The 20,855-nt window shown below is 39.7% G+C and overlaps 2 protein-coding genes across 4 annotated transcripts in view; one reads left to right on the top strand and one right to left on the bottom strand.

Annotated features, from left to right (window-relative positions):
* Positions 1–20,855, top strand: part of app (Palmitoyltransferase app) — a 183,861-nt gene that overhangs the window by 99,321 nt on the left and 63,685 nt on the right. The window contains exon 2 of one of the 3 annotated variants that reach the window (XM_065229684.1): positions 9,499–10,218. The gene's annotated coding sequence lies outside the window, so the exon portion shown is untranslated. Of the gene's footprint in view, positions 1–9,194; positions 10,219–20,855 lie in introns of those variants that run through there. The other 2 variants (XM_065229685.1, XM_065229683.1) reach the window with 2 other exon arrangements.
* Positions 58–1,481, bottom strand: colt (carnitine/acylcarnitine carrier protein colt, mitochondrial). The gene is made up of 2 exons (XM_065229712.1): positions 1,373–1,481; positions 58–1,304 (listed from the first exon to the last, which is right to left on the bottom strand). Exon 2 carries the CDS (start codon positions 1,183–1,185, stop codon positions 280–282), a length of 906 nt encoding a protein of 301 aa, XP_065085784.1. The 5' UTR covers positions 1,186–1,304; positions 1,373–1,481; the 3' UTR covers positions 58–279.

A 20,855-nucleotide genomic window follows, 5' to 3' on the forward strand; every position in this document is an offset into this window, starting at 1 on the left:
TAGCAATCAGATGATTTCTGGAGCGATGATAAGAATAAAATAAACCGTACAAACATGTTTCATATAAAGTCATATATTTTTTTCAACTTTCTACAAAACGTATCAACATGTTAGGCAGTTAGCTCCCAGGTTTCACCAGTGTTGTTAAACAACAGGTAGGTGGCAACAGATTGGATTGGACCGTCACCTTGCGCAGTTATTCAAAAATACGATATCTTTCAGACTTAAACAAGACAAATAGAACAAACATAAGATAATCCCTGCTTTTTCACTGCCCGTCTACAAGTTCGGGGCTACGAAGTTCAAAAAATTCATAAAAATTTCGAATCCAATGAAGCAAGCGGCATTTGCTGGGAACGCTCGCAACATCACCGGAGTTACGCCCTTGTAGAGTGCCAGCGGTCCTTCGTTTTTCATCAGTTCTCGGAACACATCGCGAATACCGTTTTTGTAAGTTCCCTGCGGAGCCGTTTGCAGTCGAGACTTGAGCACATCAGCTGGCATTCCAATAGCCCAGTTGGCAATTCCTGCCATGCCTCCAGCAAAGATAGTCCTCAAAAGGCCCTTTCCGGCGTCCTCCTTTTCGTTATCCTTCGGAGCCAGTGCCTTTTTGACGTATTCATATGTAAGGAAATACATTCCCGAAGCAGGGACGTCTCTGAGTAGTGTGGCAAACGATCCTTTGTAAATACTACGGATTCCACCTTCGGCGTACAGCTGCTTAGCACAGTCCACCATGCCATTGTATTTCTGAGGCGCATTGCCTCCCTGTTGAATTTGAAGCAGGCACTTGATTCGCTCTCCCGGGGCCATCACCGTTGTCGTGAATATACCGGAGAAAGCTCCCGCTGCAAATAGCTGAGTGTTGTTAAGCTCTTCATTAGGCGTCTTTTGCTGTAATCTCTTTCCAACACCGAAACCGAAGAAGCTCATGGCAAAGATTGGTGCCACGCCAGCTATCGGAGCCGACATTCCCTTGTACAGCCCTTTGAAGCCTTCATTTCGGATTGTCTTCTTCGCACAGTCTAACGTTCCGGCAAATTGCGGAGCTTGACCAGGTGCAGGCAGTGGCATAGTTTGCAGGCGCACCTTTATCGTATCCAAAGGGTGTCCTGCCAAAACAGTACAGATCCCTCCGAAACCTCCGGACAGAAAATACTTGATGGGGCTAACATTTTCAGACATTTTTTTTTTGCTGGTTTTTAGCTTCCTGCTTCGGTACTACTTCTAGTCTAAGTGGACGTATTATATCACCAACCAGAAATGCTATCAGCCACCTTATGAGCCTGCGCAAGCTTACTTATCTGGAATGATTAAAGTATTAGTAGGCTACCCGGACTAGACCCAGCACCGGAATGACGAATAAACTTACAATAAATAACGAGTCCAAAGTACACTATGCTGGCTGATTTTCCCTTAATAAATTCGCTCGCTGGCACTGCACTGCACACTGATACTGATTGAATGATGATTGTGAACTTATCTGGTTTTTCTTTCTCTCAAAGTCAAAACCAGTGTTGAACACAACAAAATCCAATGTAACGTAAACAGGTGTCGCCCAGTGAATTGGTCATCTTTTTCGTTCTTCGGTTGCTTAAAAGGATGACGGAGTGTGACATCAAACTTAGTCAAGCATTTAAATAGCGCGAGAACAAAAGAGACAACAAATTCACTGGGCCACACCTGTTTACATCAATTGTACCAAATCGACCATTCCCTGTTGTGTTCTTCTTTTTCATGATAAGAAAGTCCTCGCTTTGCCGGCATTGTTGTAGATGGGCAGTACTCTTTACTCTAACGGGTGTACTTTTTGAACATGGTCGTATAAAAAAGCAAAAAGCAGTCTATCCTTCATTTTGTCACATAAAACCGTAAGCAAAAACATCAACGCTGTCAACAAAACTGTTGACAGCTCTGCGAGCGATGACGTGTGTTTTTATTTTGACAGTCCTATTTATGTGCCCAGTGGTTGGGCTTGTTGCTGTTTTAATTTGAATATATTTTTTTCTGGAAATATAGTACAGTATCTTCTCGTTAATCCGGCACTCTTCGAAGCAACTTTCCAGCACATGTGCAGGAGACATACTCACTGAGCATTATTGTTTAGTAATTCTTACAAAAGTTGTAAGGTCTGTGCCTAGGAACACGAACGGAAGCTTGACGTAGGACCACTAGTGCCGGAACAAATATGTTGGTCATTTAGTGCTTAACTCTTCTCGTTTTTGAATTGGTGGCCGGTTGTTTTTCAAATGGTGACCACACCAGTGCAGGTCGATGCCGACCGGATGACGGTGACCTAGTCATGCTGCCTATTGCGAGAAGTCTTTCCTCCGGTCGATGTGGGTGCTTTCGTCGTCGTCGTCTTCGTATTGGTGCGATGCGTGATGTCGTGTCCGACGCTTATCCGTTCGTTGCTCGAAAGCAAATGACGAAGAAAACCAATTGGCAAGCGTTTATAGCAATAATAAGCTGCTTTTCTCCTCCCTTCCTTTCATCGGTGAAATGGTGAGTGGTCAACCGAGCATTGAGCTTGCTCATGTGAGCATGCGCAATGGGTCGTGTATTCGATTTTCGCTCTATCGTTGCGTCCGTGTTTGGGATTATTCCTCGGATTTTTCGTTACATGTCTGAATTTTGATTTTTTAAGGTTCTACAAAGGGTAATTAAATTTGTATTTGTCTTCTTTTTGAAATATTCTTCAATCATCATCATTGGTTCACACATACATACTCATATTATTAATACAAAAAATTAACACTTGTATTTCATGATTAAGAACGAAACGCGAACCATCACATGACCTTACCGATAATGGTTATACATTGTTTATAATCCCTGCTAAACTTCAACTGAAATGGTTATGGAACTTTACATGAACGTTTGTGTGATAAAGTTTTAACCTTATGTATTATGGTTTTTTGGAAGCGGACCTTACAAATAATGGGTTGTTAAGAACCATTACCATTCCAAATTCTTGTTTTCTCCATACATTTTCAGAAAGAGAACTATATTAGAACGTTTTTACTTATGGTTTGAGAACATTAATGGTTATGGTTATGGTAGTCTGTAAGGTCCATTAATGGTTTTGTATTATCGCCCAACTTTACGTGAAATATATTGTGAATTGGTAATCAGTAATTTACAGGCAACCAATTCGCGATATATTCCACATAAAGTTGATCGATGTTACAAAAACATTTATGGACCTTACTGGTTACCATAACCAATACCATTAATGTTCGCAAACCATAAGTTAAAAGGTTTTAGTATAGTTTTCTTTCCGAAAATGTATGGAGAAAACAAGAATTTTGAATGGTAATGGTTCTTAACAACCCAATATTTGTAAGGTCCACTTCCAAAAAACTATAATACTTAAGGTTGAAACTTTATCATTAAACGTTCATGTAAAGTTCCATAACCATTTCAGTTGAAGTTTAGCATGGATTATAAACAATTTTTACCATTTTAGGTAAGGTCAATTTATGGTTCGCGCTTATGCGGGAAAACTTCCTGGGTAAAACATATTCACTGTATTTACTTACTTGTGTTCTTCGAAGCTTAGCACAATAACACACAATCGAATACACAAAATCCAAAACAACTGCTACTCAAAACTCTTGGTGAATAAAATCGAACACCAAGTAAACCACTTCAACTTTACTGCTTTGCCGGCAATCGTAAAAGTATCATTGAATAAGCGTTGCCAGATGTATTGCCTCTAGCAATGGATTTAAGTTTATTAAAACAAGCAATTTTGAAGTTTTACTCATTAATATAGATGAGTGAATGTAGTAGTGAATAAATATCAGAACCGAGTAAATAAAACAAAAACTACCATTCTAGGCATTTTATCGGTCCAATTTAAAAAGCCACAGAAGATTGAATTCAACACTAACAGGGTTGATGGCAGCAGTGCACGTAGCCTGGTATTCGCTTTCCCGCTCAGGGGTGTAAACCTAAGAGACAATTGGCTTCTTCCTCTTTTATTTCTTTCTCTATCTTTATCTATCTCTATCTCTATCTTACGCACATAAAATCGGCCAATCAGGAGCTGGTTCACGCTTGACAGAAAAGTGGTTCATTTTTGCCCCCGTATTGTCACCTCTTCTCTTAGGTGTAAACAAACTTGCATACAGCGAAGTCTGGCAGTGTGAACCTGAGTGGTGCGGAGAAACACGAAATGGTTGTCAAAAAGAATCCAACTGGTGCTGTCAAAAAGAATCCAACGATCTAGAGCTGCTAAAAGTGATACTTTTCTCATACAATCCCCGTCGGCAGAGAACGTATTGTGGTCAATGTTGAAAATATTGTCATTTCGGCATTTTTTTACTAATATTCTTCAACAAAAAACTTGCTCAAATACTCGGATGTAAACAATGTAACGAACGAACGAACCTGCACGAACTGCTGAAGGAAGAATGCAAACAAACTTTATAAGAGTCATGTGTGTAGGTGCACTCCCAACACCATGTACACGTTATTTATGGAGCAAAGGGTGAACTTTCGACAGCATGTATATGCAAATTGTGAGCAGTGCATTAGCAAAACAATTTGTGATATCGGAAAATTTTCAAGTTGTTTCGTGCTGACTTGCAAAACAAAAACGGCTGTGTTCGCAGTACCCAGGTGTGAACGTTTTATCTGCTACATTCTTATCACATCATCACATTTGCTGTTGTATTGAAATGAAGGAAGAAAAGAGATGGTTAAATTTTCCTCACCATACCAGTTGATATTTATGAAACATGCACGGTAAGAAAAAAGTACCCAACGGAAAGTTCACTTTTACCTACTTTTGACTAGTTTGTCTCCTTTCCTCCTACTAATGTTGTCAAAAACGGAGGAGCAAAACCACCCAACAGGGGTAGTAAAGTGTGGGAACCCAGCGTTGAGTATAATCATATTTACCTACTGTTGGGTACAACTAACTTACTTTTGGTTAAAAAGCCAGTGGAAAATTCCATACGAATTGCACACAAGTAAATGAAATTTACTTTGACCCGCTTTACCTACTTTTGGGTTCCTGCACTATAGTGCCGAGATGAGTGAAAAGAACTTAATTTTGGGTACTTTTTTCTAACCGTGTGGGCAGTTTTGGCGTGAGGACATGCACTTCCAATGAATTTTACCCATACATTTAGAAAATGATGATTGACGAATATTTCAAAAAGAAGAAGTAAACAAATTATTGACCCTTTGTAGAACCTTAATGTGACCCTATAGTATAGAAATTAAAGACGTAGTCCTACGTCAAAAAACTACAAGGGACAGCCCAATGGGGTTGTACCAATAATCAATACGAAACTAAAGGCCCAAGCGCAATGTGGGCGGAAGCGGAACGGAAACGGAAAGTTTGACAGTTGTCACAAATGGCATCAAGATGCCTAACCGAAGTCGATTTGATTCTAACTAGTTTTCAATCCGACAAGTAGGCTTACTCAGATCGGGCTTTTCCGCTGCCGCTGCCGTTCCGCTTCCGCTGTCATTGCGCTTGGGCCTTAACGATTTAAATTGGTTCACTATATTGGTATTGGTATATACTATATTGGTCCCAAGCAAACGATTAAGGAGGGAAATACAAGTAACACGTCAAAAACTCGAAGATTTTCGGAATTTTTTTGTAAGCAAATGAAACAACGCTAACGTTTGAGGTTTTTTGCATTAAATTGCTTAAATCTTCCTCTACATTTGAGATTTTTTTCATTGGTGTGTGACCTCTGTGGCTCCTTGGGGTCACATCGGAAGGAGGTCGCCTTGGTAATTGGCGGGCCTTCTAGAGGCCTGAAAAATGGACAAAACTTACTTTTATCAATTGGACCTTATTCAGAAAAGATTTTTGATCTACGTGAACCTCTAAAACTCAAAAAAAAAAAACATTATAAAAATTTAGAAAAAAAATCTGAAAAAAAGTTGATTTTTCACTCGATTTTTCACTGTTTTTTTTTCACTTTAGGCAGACCTGAAAATTATTTATTGTTAATTTTTTCATGATATCAGTGGTTCACATAGTGTAAAAATCTATTTTCTTTAATATGCGCCAGGTTTGAAGTCATTTGGATGAGAACTTTTTGAGTTATCTTTCCCGCCAATTTGAAAAACACCGTTTCGAGAAAAACGCGTTTAAAGTTTTGGGTTGTGTAAAAACATGAATTCTGGAACTTACGGTTAATCAGCGATACCGGGGCCATAGATCACTCCTTCCCCGTGCTCGAAGCATTAAAAAAAAATAAAGTAAAATAGGGGAAATGGCTCTAATGTTGGCCTATGGATCTAAGATTGGGGCCATCGCTAAAAATCTGATATTTATTAAACAGACATAACACTCGCAAGTTGTTCATCGAACAAGCACTTAACGGGCAATTAAAAAGTATCGTAGTTGGTAGTACCGCCACCTGTGGCGCGCATAGTCAATTCCCTTGCGTTTGACGTTTACACACTACCGCCATCTGTTCAGCGTAGTGCCCACCACAGTGTACTCAACAGATGGCGGTAATGTTTTAGCGACGATGTTTTACAGTGAGAAATATTCAATGTGTTATGTCTGTTTGTCTGTGGTATCTATATGTATGGGCCCATATTAGGGACACTTAGGCCGACATTACATACCTTTCCCCTATAAAAAATCGATAAAAAAAACATTTTACTTGTATTTCCCCCTTAAAGTACCCCATTCTTGTCGAAAATTTACTAGTACGCAATGTTTGTTTTGATTCGCTATGAAAGTGTGACAGATAAAATGAGGGATTAGTGGATTTTCAATACCATAGGTTGCACCATATAGGTAACTCTAAGACCAGAAGGTCCCGAAGAAACGTGCTCAACTTTTTGGCTCAGCTCTGGTACTATCTTCGGTTCCAAGCTAATCGATGCACCCCTCGAAACATAGGAAAATCCGAGGTAAAATACACGAACTCCTAATTTTATCTGTCAAATTTTCATAGCGAATCAAAACAAACATAGTATAGTACTAGAATTTTGACTAGAATGGAGTACGTTAATCGATTTGCTTGAGACGAATAAGCTAATTAAGTAGTAAGCCAATTCAAAACCGAGTTCAAAACCGTTAGTTTCCACCGGTTGCTCATAGTTTGTCATCCAAGTGTATCCGTGGCATAAGATCTGGAAAAATCAGGTCATTTGGTTTCCTGAGTGATGTCTATGATGTAAAGCACATGTATTTGCTCAATCAATAACAAAATGAGATTTCGTTTCGTCACCTCGTTTTTCCCTGGCCATCTGTCATCTGTCAGATTAGAAGCTCCACAAATACATCCATGGCTTAGAGTCAGTGTATAATGAGTCACGCCAAGAGTGAAGACAAGTCTACCTATCGAACTGTCAAACCAGCTACCTATCGTGCAAAGTAAACAAACATTACGGTGCTATGAAAGGTCCACGAAAGGTATTGCAATACAATATAAAATATAATCGAAGAAATGGTAATAAACACGCAGTGACTATTCAATTGTAATGGGATACATTTGGTAATTATAAGTAATGAGAATTTCTACTAATTTTTGTTAAGATAATTTGACAAAATCACTGATATAATGATTTACTACAGCCGCTATTATTTTTACTCGCTAGAAGTCATTTGAAGTTGATGTAGAAGTCCTATGTTGCCAAGTTAAAAGAAAGGGAATCTTTCGAAAATCGTTATGCGAGTTCAACTGTTTTTCTCTTGGCGTGACTCATTATACAGCGACTCTACCATGGCTATTTGAAATAGAGATCCATTCTATGGTAGATACACAGAAAAAAAAGTTGTTGAATAGTACATCCAAACTGCTGCAACCAGGTCAATCCATCGGTTGTGTAATATAACGCTGTACAATGTACATCGATTTTGCGAACAAAATTACATCCATTGGTGTAATATTGCATCTGATTTTTGCTATTACATCATTATTTCATACATCAGCTTGAATTACATTGATCGATATTACATATTTTTTTGCTGTGTATTGGTTTGAATCAATAAAAATAATAACGCTCAGAAATAATACAGAATAGTGGTGCAATGTAGTGCTCGCATAATGAAACTGCAACGCAACATTGCGAGCAGTGCGTTTCTGTCCAGTAGTTTCAAATTGAAACAGTCCATATAAAAAACAAAAGCATTGCGAACGGCCTTCGCTCAAGCCATATAACAAGAGCGAGGTAATAATCATTTGATGCCAGGATAATGTTTTGGTTCAGTGTAATCGAAACAAAGTATACCCATTGGTTAGATTTATCGTTTTATGGTGGTAAGCTCCAACCGGTATTATCCTCGGATTAAATCCCGATCAAGAATGTCCGGCTGGTTTGATGTCGACATCAGAGTTAATCAACATAATCCTGAGCAAACATTTTTCAGATCATACAAACAGGGACGGTATTAAAAGTTAATCCGAGTTGGAGCTTACCGCCATTAGTGTCACTACGATATGATGCAATGAGTACAGAGAGAGGTACAGTATAGATCATGAAATATTGTTGGATTAGTAAACCCTCGAGTAAACCAAAAAATCAACGTAAACGCAATTAGTGACGTCACTACTTGCTTGTATCGTACAGGGGTTTCACTCAACACTTAACCGTTTGCTTCACTTCGGTAATCCAGCTCATTGGATATGATACACCTATGCCAAGGCGCCCAGGTCTGGCAATGTGAATTAATCTTTCCAGGTATTATTTGCAAAAGCGAGTGTGTCCTCAAACGCTCAAACCCTAATGTGATGAACACAGGTAAAATATGTGAATTCGTTGTCTCTTTTGTTTTCCCGTTGTTTAAATGGTTGATGGAGTCGGAGTGTGGCGTCAAATTCACTTGGTCTCATCTGTTTATACTCGCCCTAATAAAAAATAACCATAAACGAACGATAACCCAAATCATTGAACTATTCCATAAATGGTTTGGATAATACCCAGAACACGTCGTTAAGCAAATTAACCATACAATTTTTATTAGGGCGTTTGTCAATCCCGTAAATCTCATAGTAACTGGAACTGTTCCATAACAGTTTCCAGGGACTGAACGAGACGGCTAATTTCACATTGCCAGACTTGTTCTCCTGAACATGGATTATGCATCGAGCTATGCACTTGCACTTGTCTCCGCGACGTGACGACGGCCACCGCATTCGGATTGGTTTGCATTCGTTCGACGTTCGTGATTGCTCGTTGCGTCAGTGTCAGTCACTACGCGAAGTTTGCTTCAGATGTGTGGTCGTTTGGTATTTCTGTTCCTGCTGTTCACTTGCTGCTGCTGATACTGTCTTCTGTGTATTTTCTATAGAGATTCAAATCATATTTTATCCATCTCATAATAAACATTCTTGCATTATTTTCGTGACTACTGTCCTGCAGTGTTGCTTTTACAGTGAAATCAACCGGAAACGCCGCTTCAAAGTGTGTAAAACGGGAAAACAAATTCTGGTAATAATTAGCATTTTGAAAATGGTGACGAAGTTTTTGACAACCGAAAATCGTCATTGAATGGATCGCCAAACGAAGCGCATTGAAGGAAAAACGAAATCTCCACGTGTGCCTGTGTGCGTGGCTGGATGGGCGAATGTGTTTGTGCCCTCTGGTGATGGTGTTGGGTTTACGCGTGTGAAGATGTCAAGCAAGAAGAAAACGCGACAATAAATGGGAAAAAGTTGAAGGTGTTTCAAAATCAAAACCTTGTCGCGGGGTGTTGTCACATTGGTAGTCGAAAAATCAGATTAATTTGGCAATCATTGTGCACTGAAAGTGATAGAAACGTGTCGAAAGTTTGCCCACAGATAAGAGAAACCGCCGATGGATGGGAATAATCGAAATTGATTGGAATTTTCGCTGTAGTTGAAGCATTCTGTCCAGCTGCTAGTGTGTGGCGAGAAAAAAAAGTTTGCAATATTATTGGTGTTTCCGAGGAACAAGTGATTGTTATTTTTCTTCTCTGCCCGTTTGTAACCTACATACATGGTGTGTGCATTTATCGTGGAGCAAAGTGCAGAAGTATGAAAAAGGAAGCTGATTGCCATTTAGTATGATCGATTACCTACTTGTTAAGTGGGCCTGAACAAGATTTAAGGGACGCAAAAGATCCTTCAATTCGTCCTACTTTGAGTGCTTACCAACCCCTCCGACTGCTGGAACAGCGTTTCTCTTTCGACGGTGAAAAAAAATAGTATTAGTCACTGTGCCCTCGTCCGTCGTCGTTCTACAAAATCGTACCACAAGATAAGCTGTGTAAGTATTTACTGTTTTTCTTCTTTCGTGTCATGATAACAAAAAAAAAAACCAGGCACTGCGTCCTCGTCAGGTCAGCAAATTGAATTAACTAGATATGTGGTACGTTCAATGGACGTGGACGCAGATGTTGATTTTGGGAAATTGGTGTCGACGGCTCTAAGCTGGCGTAAATAGAAAAATAAATACACTGCTCGAGTAGGATACAATATAGTCATATAGGAAATTGTGTTTTCTATTATGTCCTATAGATTCTTAGAATGTATTTAAAATGTTGGCATGTACATCGAAAGTCAAAACTAAATTTATTCCATGATTTAGCAGACGCTTCGTGGCACCAAAACGATCAACGAAAATCATATCATGATTTTTTCATTTAGTAATTTCCTTTTTAATAATAATAGTTCCCTTTACTTCATCTTCCTGGCGTTGACGCTCTTTTTCGAGCTTATGTCTTCTCTTAGTGCTCTTTGAAGCACTTCCACAGTTATTGATTGAGAGCTTGCTATGTCAACGAAATGCATGCTTTTGAATATTGTGTGGCAAGGACAATGATACTTCAATGCCCAGAGAAGTTGCGATAATTTCAGAATTGCCACTGAACCGTAAATTTCATTGGAGCCTTAATACATATATAGAAAAGTTCCCCTACCCGATGGCGATGTTGCTTTGCGTGGGTATGCCTTGAATTTCTGGAAATCATCGAGAGGAGTAATTATTTACAAAAGCTGTTACGCCCTAATTCCAGCTCTATCTAGATGTATGTTTTTGTTGTATGTAAAATTCTAAGTTTGATGCCTCGGATATTTCCCTTACAACATTTCTTCAAGCTCGGAATTCCGAATACTTAGTAGATACCAAAAATTAAGTCTGAGATCTAGAATAAATAGCAATGTTTCAGGGTGTCTGTAATTTGTTAAATCCAAGATCGTCTAAGATTTTCTTAAATGATGCTAGTGAAAATCCTAACAATCCCTAAGCCTCCGACACGCGATTGTTTGTTAATCTTTGCAATCCTTAATGTTCGATGTCTGATGACCAACATTTCGAAGATTTTTGTTAATGTTGCAGATTTTTAATGTCACTTACGTTACCTTACGTTACCAATCAGGCTTAAGGCCTTATTGTCCTCTGCTGTCCGGGAAGTCGTCTACACTCTACTCAATCCATGACCACACTTCGCCAGCCTCGTAGTCTGCGAAGGGTCCGCAGGTCGCCTTCTACTTGGTCGGTCCACCTTGCCCGCTGCGCGCCTCTTCTTCTTGTTCTTGTTTGGTCGCTTTCGAGAACCATTTTCACTGGGTCGTCGTGCGGCATTCGTGCGACGTGCCCAGCTCACCGTAGTCGCCCAATTTTGGCAATGTGGACGATGGAACAGCAGCTGGTGCAATTCGCCTCCTCCACGTTCCGTCATCCATCTGCAATCCACCGTAGATGTTACGCAACACCTTCCGTTCGAAAACACCAACCGTGGTCCTCCACGAGCATAGTCCAGGTTTCATGGCCGTAGAGGACCACCGGTCTAATCAGCGTCTTGTAGATAGTCAACTTCGTGCGGTGGCGAATTTTATTCGACCGGAGCGTCCTCCGGAGTCCAAAACAGGCACGATTCCCTGTCATAATGCGTCTTTGAATGTCTCTGGTGGTATCATTTCGGGCGGTCACCAGTGAGCCCAAATACACGAACTCGTCGACCACCTCGATTTCGTCACCGTCAATCTGAACTCGGGGTGGGAGGCTAACGTTGTTTTCCCTAGAACCTCTTCCTCTTATGTATTTCGTCTTCGATGGCAAAAGTCCAATCCGCCTAGCTTCAGCCTCAGTCTGATGTACGTTTTCGCCATCGTCTCAAAGTTCCGTGTCATGATACCGATGTCATCGGTGAAGCCAAGAAGTTAGATGAACTTCTGGAAAATCGTGCCACTCGTGTCTATCCCAGCTCTTCTGATCACACCTTCTAACGCTATGTTAAAGGGTGTCCACGATGAAATTGCCACACACAAAATTGATTCGCAAAATTCGAGTTTTCATCCGATTGCCATCAAATTTTCAGGGATTGAGAAATAACTATTAAACTTCATTTTACCATTTTACTCGTATTTTATTTACAGTCCATACGCAAATACCCGCACCTTGGCCTTAACCCCGGCCATAAGATTCTGCACAACCTGTGAATCAACCGTTTTTTGCATGTAAACCCATACTTTCTTCAGTTCCTCGACTGTCTTCACTACCTTAGGTCGTTTAAGAAGGTGCTGCTTCATAATCGCCCAGTACTTCTCGATGGGGCGGAGCTCCGGAGTGTTGGGAGGGTTGAACATTTTCGGCACGAAATTGACCTTATTGTCCGCATACCACTTCAGCACGTCCTTGGAGTAGTGGCATGAGGCCAAATCCGACCAGAAGATTGTTGGGACGTTGTGGGCCTTTAGGAGAGGAAGCTGCCGCTTCTGGAGGCACTCTTTTATGTACACCTGTCCGTTCATCGTGTCCTGGGTCACGAAAGGTGCACTCCGCTTCCCGCACGTGCAGATGGCTTGCCAAACCAGGAATTTCTTCGCAAATTTGGACATCTTCTGAGTGCGGACATGCTCCGGAACGCTGAACTTATCCTTGGCCGTGAAAAACAGGTTGCCGGGGATCTGTTTGAAGTCGGCCTTCACATATGTTTCGTCGTCCATGATGCAGCATTCAACTTTCGTCAGCATGTTGAGGTACAACTTCCTGGCACGGGTTTTGGCGGACTTGTTCTGCTTCTCGTCGCGATTAGGGGCCTTTTGTACCTTGAACGTTCGAAGCCCAGCCTTAGTTTTGGCCTTCTGGACAAAACTTCGGCTTAGGTGCAGCTTCTTAGCCACATCCCTAACGGAGGCGTTCGGATTTCGGTTGAAGGCCCCAACTACGCGGTTGTGATTTTTGGTGTTGTACGGAATACTTTTTCCTTCACTTCTGGGCTTCCGATCGGTGGTCAACCGTTCCTCGAACCGCTTAATCACTCGCGACACCGTGGAATTCGCGATTCCCAACGTTTTAGCGATGGAACGATGCGAGAGATCCTTGTTCTCGTGATGAATGCGCAAGATTTTATCACGCACGAGCTGTTCTTTCGACTCCATTTCCGCGAGTTTTGATCACAGGACTTTAAAACTTGCAGGATGTAAATAATGCACTATGAACTAAATCCACCCAAATTTTCATTAAATTCTACCCAACGGTTAAAAAGTTAGAGCAATTTCATAGTGTGGCAATTTCATCGTGGACACCCTTTAAATAGCAGACACGAAAGTCTATCACCTTCTTGTAACCCCCTTAGAGATTCAAAGGGACTTGGGAGTGTCCCTGAAACTCGAACAACGCACATCACTCGATCCATCGTCGCCTTCACCAATCGCGTCAGTTTTTCCGGAAATCCGTACTCGTGCATAATCTGCCATAGCCGATCTATTTTCATGTCACAGAATCTAGAAAATTGATCCATGTCTAGGATATTGAATTTGTGTAGAGGTTCAAGTAAGAAAAACACATTATTTGGGCTCGGGACATGCTGCTTAATGTCAAACTATGTTGTCGGTATAGGCCCTGTCAGTTGCCTGAAAATCTTATACCCAGGGATGCCAGGTTTATTTTGGAAAAGTCTGGCAAAATTTGGCTCAGCAAATTAATGTAGGGAATCGCCAGATTTCTCAAAAAATCTGTCTGGCAGAGCTTAAATTTCTCTGGCTGTGCCAGATTAATCTGGTAACCTGGCAACGCTGCTTATATTTATGCTCTCACTCACATAACAGAAATGGAATTTCGGATCCAAAAGTGGGTCCATATTATTTGTGTGAACACTAGCGCAAAAAGCGGTAGAGGCAAGCTTTGCCTGCAGTTTACATGAGCAGCATGCTTTGATGGTGTGAGTGACCATAACAAATCTTAATCTTGAACTTGAATGTCAGTGTACGGCATCTTGTAAAATTTTCAATGTCTGAATTAACTAAATTATGTCTTTGGAACTTATATCAGGATCCCTTTGGAAATTTCTTAAAGATTTCCTTAGGATGATTTAAAATTGTCTTAAATGATTATTTTGTTGTATTACAGACACTTAAATATATTTTAGGTAATTCGTGATTTATGCGGGGATGAGATTTGAAGTCGTAAGAGTTGGTTTCAGGATTCCCTTCAATATGTTTATGATTCTTTTCGGTATTTCCTAGAAAGTTTCTCTATAACATATTTGTAATTCTGTGGATTAATCTGGAAATTCACTCTTTGTGTTGTTTATACATATCGTGAGAATTTGCTTTAATTTCTCTCCATTGTATTTTTTTCAAAATTTATAATCTAGACTAATCTTGATTTTTTCTATTACTTATATTATAGTCTGTTTTGTCATAACCTCCAGTTTGAATAAAATTGTAATATAATTTAAAACAGGTAATTTTTCGCAATACTGGGTTAAATTTGGCTCAACTGTGAGTTGTTTTAGATAGCCTTGTTGATATTGAGCTGTCAACTTCTAAGCGCTCAATTTACAGTGTACAAGTCTCCTTTCGTGTCGCAGGAACACGGTTATAGTCAGGGTCGTAAAAGATTGGCCATCACTTTGCTGACCAAGTTCAGGGCTGTTACAACAGGCGCGGATTTGTCGCGGATTTGAACTTTCAGTGGCGAAAATCGCGTAAACATTAAATGATGTCGTGAAAATCGCGAAGGGACTGATGGAATTGTGGAATTCATTGTAACCTTTCCGTCCCGGATTATTTTACTGTCATAAATTTTGTTGTTAATTTTGGCAGTCTTGGTTGATCTAGTAGAACAAATCAACTGATGTCCTGGTCGATTTGGAAAACCTATAATTTCCGGTAAACATAGTAATAAGTCGTGCATGATACACAAAGTCACAATGATTTGACAATGAAAAAGTGCTAGGTTCATATTAGAATAAAAAAATATCATGAATATGTCTCACCATTGGACAGACCCCAAGGAATATCCGTGTAAATACAGAATCGCGACGTGACCAACAAGTGTGACTTATGAAAATCTGGTAATTTCTCGATTATGTGCAGGGTGTTTGGTTCGAATCGGTAAAAAAATGAGAAAACTAGAGCCAAATTAACTACAACATTTAGGACAACAAAATACGTCAGAGACGCATAGGTTAATTTTCAAGATAATTTGCATTTCAAATGAAAATGCATTTTTTTTTTATAATGTTTCATCAAATCTAGGCCATCAATTATTTAAAATAATGTTTCATCAAATCAATAGAATCTCATAATGTAAGGGTGTTTTATTATGTTCACTAATTACTCAGAATTTATGCTATACATAAATAACTGAAGATGATAAAATGTTATTAAAAAAAATCAAAGATTACAAACGATACTCCTTTAGCTCAGTCGGTAAAGGCGCAGCTTCAAAGCAAATCTATGCTGGAGGCGACTGAGCTCGATTCCCGTCCGTTCTATTAATTTTTCGGGTTGGAACATTTCTCTACTTCCTTGGGTATAGGATGGTACAGGCATAGAAAGCTCTCAATTAAATGGGAAAGTACTTCAAAGAACACTATGTTGAGAGCAGACAAAAATCTAAAATGCTATATAGCATTTCCAGCCCAAAACGCAAACCGGTTGGTCATGAGTGTTTCCGATTTGAATGAAACATTTCTCACGTGTTCGCTGCTACTAATGGTTGCATTTTTCATTTAAATATGATTTTTTCCTCCAGAGTAACTTTTGAAAAGGGCGTATAAAAAATGAACTATTTTTTTTTTCAAAAAATCATAACTTGAAAGCTATTGATGTGATCGAAATGGCATATGAGAAGAAGTTTAAATAAAATCTCGTTGCTGGACATCTCGACGAACATTTGAAAATGGCCTAAAATGTTGAAAATTGTTATAATTATATTTTTTTAATTCGCATTAACTTGAGAACAGCTGGACTTAGGAAAAAAGTTTTCATATGCAAAGTTAGCGAAAATTATGCGTAGAATTCAAATAAATTATTATTTTATAAAAAAATATGCATTTTCATCAACTTGTAAAAATCAACAAAAATTTAAAAAATTATAGATTTTTTTTTAAGAAAGTTACCAGCATACATTTTTCACGAAATTTAAGGGTATTCTATCAATTTTCTTGAAAAAAAAAATTATAAAGATCGAAGGGGGGGTGTTTTGAGATAATCATCGTTTTACGTTTTTTAAATACTAATTTACGAAGTTTTTTCTTTCAGTGTATTTTTTCCGCAAAGATAATTTAATTACCTAAAACTTCTTCTCATATGCCGTTTTGATCAGATCAATAGTTTTCAAGTTATGATTTTTTGAATAAAAAATAATCAATTTTTTTATACGCCCTTTTCAAAAGTTACTCTGGAGGAAAAAATCATATTTAAATGAAAAATGCAACCATTAGTAGCAGCGAACACGTGAGCAATGTTTCATTCAAATCAGAAGGGGTCGAGACAAAATTGACATTTTTTTTAACGATTTGAGCTAGAAATGCTCTATAAGCAATAAGCTTGGCATTTTGTAGTAGTATACAAATGAAATTTTTAGGAAATGAAAACAGTTTTATTTTGTCACGGATTAGTATTTGAAGTTGCGGATTACGATGAAATCGCGGATTTCACGGATCAAATTTAGAAAATCTTGTAACAGCCCTGCAAGTTTCATAAAATGATCTTCGATCCATGCATCAGCCCCAGACAGATCAAGCGCCCCTGAATCAAGGAAAGGAATCCCGGTGTATACAGCAAACCGTACGAATTTGCTCTACCCTCATTCTTACAAATAGATTACGTTTTTTGATCACAACCTTTTGTCCCTTTCAAATTTGTATCATTTCGAACTTTAGCCATAAATCCTTCTACAACGTAACGTATAGTAACTCTCACTGAAACCAAGCAACTACTTCGATTTGATATTTAACTTTCTTTTCCAGACGACCGTAAGATTTTTTTAGAAGTGTTCACATTTATATCGATATCAATGCTGATCGAAGTCACAAAGATGCTATTTTGGTGTCGGAAATGAATAAAATACATCAACGAAAATTCTTAACATATATAGCTCATTTTCTCAACATCATGTACCTGGTACATGAAAAGAAGACATAGAAAATAAAAGTTCCGCTCCGTTCAATTTCGAAACAACTTCCCTTTCAATCGATTAGTATGCATAAATTACGATTAGTGTTGTATTATTTAGCGTGCTATACCTATATCCGATGATCATAACGCAATCACCGCACCACCACCGTGCAGAAAAGTTTCACTGGCAGCAATTTATTGGGAGTTCCTCAATTTGATTTTCATTCGGCTCATTAAATCTTGATCGCGCTCCGGCCCACAGCTGATGGGTAGACGTTCGTTGGTTGCCCGGCTTGTACGTACGTAATGCTTTCGCCGGGGTTTTGCCACACTGCATCTGCACTGACTGGCTGGCTGGCTGGTGGTTGCTGCCAATACCACCGGCACACCTCTTCTCACTCCGCTCACTCGCGGTTCGCATCAATTGGTGCGAGCAAAATTGGTGAAAATCGGAAAAGCGGCAACTGCCAAATTTTTGGTACGGAAATTTGGAGGAACTAACTCTCCCATATTTGAATGCAGGCAGAGAATAAATCGATGCGAAGTCATTGGATTACTTTTACCTTTTTCTCTGCTTGTGAAATTATTGGGAGCCTCATTCGAAAGCGATACTGGCCTAATTAAAATTAGCGATACTAAGTAAATTATACTTTTTTTTTGTAGCAAATGGATCTCGTGGAATAATGCATTCCATAAAACGAGAACCGAAGTGCTGAAATAGAGAGCACTTATCCACGTATGCACGTATGCTACATTGTGCAAGATTTTTCCAGATAATTTATAGGGGAAGTGTAGTCTAGAACCCGACGATTGCTTCGAGTTAAAAGCAATGTTCCAGATGTTGGGATGCTGTGAAAATGTTCAAAAGAGTGACAATGTTCAGGATGACCAGCGCTGGGCAAAGACCATAAACTCGAAATCATCGGGAAGAGCCCGTGAACTACGATGACAAATACAGAAAAAATAAGAATCTTGGATCTTTAAAAAATCTCAGAGAGAATTGTGTAAAAAGAAGGGACTTCAAATAATAATCTAAATGCATATATAGAGGTACCAGACATGTTTTGCACTGCAGTGTCCTCTGTGAACAATTATAGGAAAACAGATTGTGTGTAGTTTCCGATAGATGTCACCGCAAACAACAGCAGTGACATCTGATGGAACATGAATGTAGAAGCTTGACAAAATGATTAATTGTAGGCGTACCAAATTTGTAGTAATCTTTTTAAAAGAGAAAGTTGATTAAGAGAATCAATCAAAATCACTTGCACCCCTGCTTCCAAGTTTGGTTACAAGATTACAACTCTGGAGAGCATTTTGTGTGGTCGTTGGGGGCTTGTGGTTCTGAATATGGACAAACAAGCACAGATAAATTCTATTCCAACTCTTTACTGATGTGAGCTGAACTTTACTGAAGGGCTTGAAAAGGGCCGTTTTATTGAAGAGGACATCCATGGCCACTTACGCTTGGCGTGTTTAGTGTAGGTGACAGCATCACGGACCTCATTTTTCAGGAACACCTTCAGCACACCTCAGGCCGGAGACATGTTTGACACCACCACGGCGAGCCAGACGACCGATGGCGGTTATCTCGAAGAAGTTTGCGATGACGCTTGGCGCCTCCTTTACCAGACCTTTTCCGCCTTTGCCACGCCCAGTCAATTGTTGCTTGTTAGGTGTGAAGGAGTGGACTAACCACCACCTTCCTACTGCTGCTATTGCTGTTCACCACGCCGTCCGAAGCGAAAATGAGCTAATGCCATACAGCATTGCATTTGCGTACACGGCGAATGAGAACGACCAAAATTTGAGTTTAGTTCACGCCAAAAGTGCAGGAACTCAGCGATGAGTAAATTTGTCACATGGTTTCCTGTGGAAAACCTAAAAAATCTACCAGAAAATGAGGAAATTGACGAAAATTTTATTCAGTCTCGGAGTAGTACCAAAAGACTGACTTTACTTTTCTCAAATTCGGGAATTTTTCCCTGGAAAATCCTGGAAAAAACTGGGGAAACATGAGGCAAATTTACTCATCGCTGAGTTCCTGCACTTTATTTCTTATTTCCGAGATAACTAAACTCAAATTTGGGTCGTTCTCATACCTTGAAAGATATCGGCGCCGGTGGTTAGCGTGATTACCTCTCACCCCAGCAGGCCTGGGTCCAATCTCAGTCGGCGCCACCAGCATGTTCTAAGGCATAACATCTCTGATCACGCCTTCCTTCGGGAAGTAAAGCCGTTGATCGCCGGTTGAGTTGATGGGTCGATTGGTAGGGTCCAGGTGTGGGAGCTGCCTCCCTGGCGTCGGTAGCATTGGAGCTCAGTACGGAAAACAAATCTCGCGTCACTTTTCAATAGGTCCAATCTACATTGATCGATTCTCTTCATCGACACTCTCTTTCGTAAATAACTCGGCTTCACAAATGTTTCCTGCCTTCTTCGTCGAATTAGATGCTAGATTGTTGCTTCTTCCATCGAAAATATCCGGTCGTGGCGATTCAAAGTTGATCAAGGTTGATCAAAATAATTTGTACCCCTGCTTCCAGTTTGATTACATGAGCATTTTGTGAGATCGTTGGTTCTGAATATGGACAAACAGGCAGATGAATTCTATTCCTACTCTTTACTGTAATAAGCTTGGTGGCCCTGAAAAGAGCCGTTTTGTTGCCAAAGTTGGTGATGATTTAACCTCTGAAACCAAACAGAGTGCGTCTCTGTCACTTCAAAACGTAGATGACATCCATGGCCCCTTACGCTTGGCGAGTTTAGTGTAGGTAACAGCATCACGGATCTCATTTTTCAGGAACACCTTCAGCACAGCTCGTAAATCAGACCGGAGATACGTTTGACACCGCCACGGCGAACCAGACGACGGATGGTGGTTATCTTGAAGAATTTTCGTTTGGTGCTGAATATGGCGATGAGTGTGCAAAATATTACACAATTCCATCCTCCCTATTCGCACGCGCCCGAGGATCGGAGGCGAATGCTACTTCGACTTGTTTCGTCTACTTACTACTCTCTGACGACTTTGCTGGGGAAGCAGCAAAAGCATGTAGGTAATTGGTGGATTTGTTAGTTAATTCGACGCTTTTGGACAATGCTGAACATTTACTAGTTTTTCAATAGTTTCTTGTTAAAAATCAACATTCGGAAGCATTGCTATCGATGCGAAGCCATATTTCTGATAGATTGGTGATAAACTTATTGAAGTTGGACCAGGGGCAGCTGAGTTATTAACGTTCAAAATCTTCCTTAATTTGTTACATGTTCCATTTTCGGTTTTCATAAAGTGTACCACCATATAGAAATCAAAGACGTAGTCCTACGTCAAAAAAATTACAAAATTGATCTAAAACGCCAAATCAGTACCAAAACACCAAAAACTGCAAAATGGCTTAGATTTTTCAAACTGACTTTAAAATGGAAAATGGCCCTGAAATCGCCTAAATAGTCCTGAAATTAATGAAAAAATTAAGAGTTGTGTTCAAAGCACGGCCGTAGGACTACAAGATTGTGTTTTTGCTCAATTAAATAGTAATTACAAAATTA

The sequence above is a fragment of the Ochlerotatus camptorhynchus genome, unplaced genomic scaffold (assembly GCF_037179485.1).
Source record: "Ochlerotatus camptorhynchus isolate MF236.1 unplaced genomic scaffold, CSIRO-AGI_Acam_v1.1 ptg000319l, whole genome shotgun sequence".
In the NCBI taxonomy this organism is placed as follows: Eukaryota; Metazoa; Arthropoda; class Insecta; order Diptera; family Culicidae; genus Ochlerotatus; species Ochlerotatus camptorhynchus.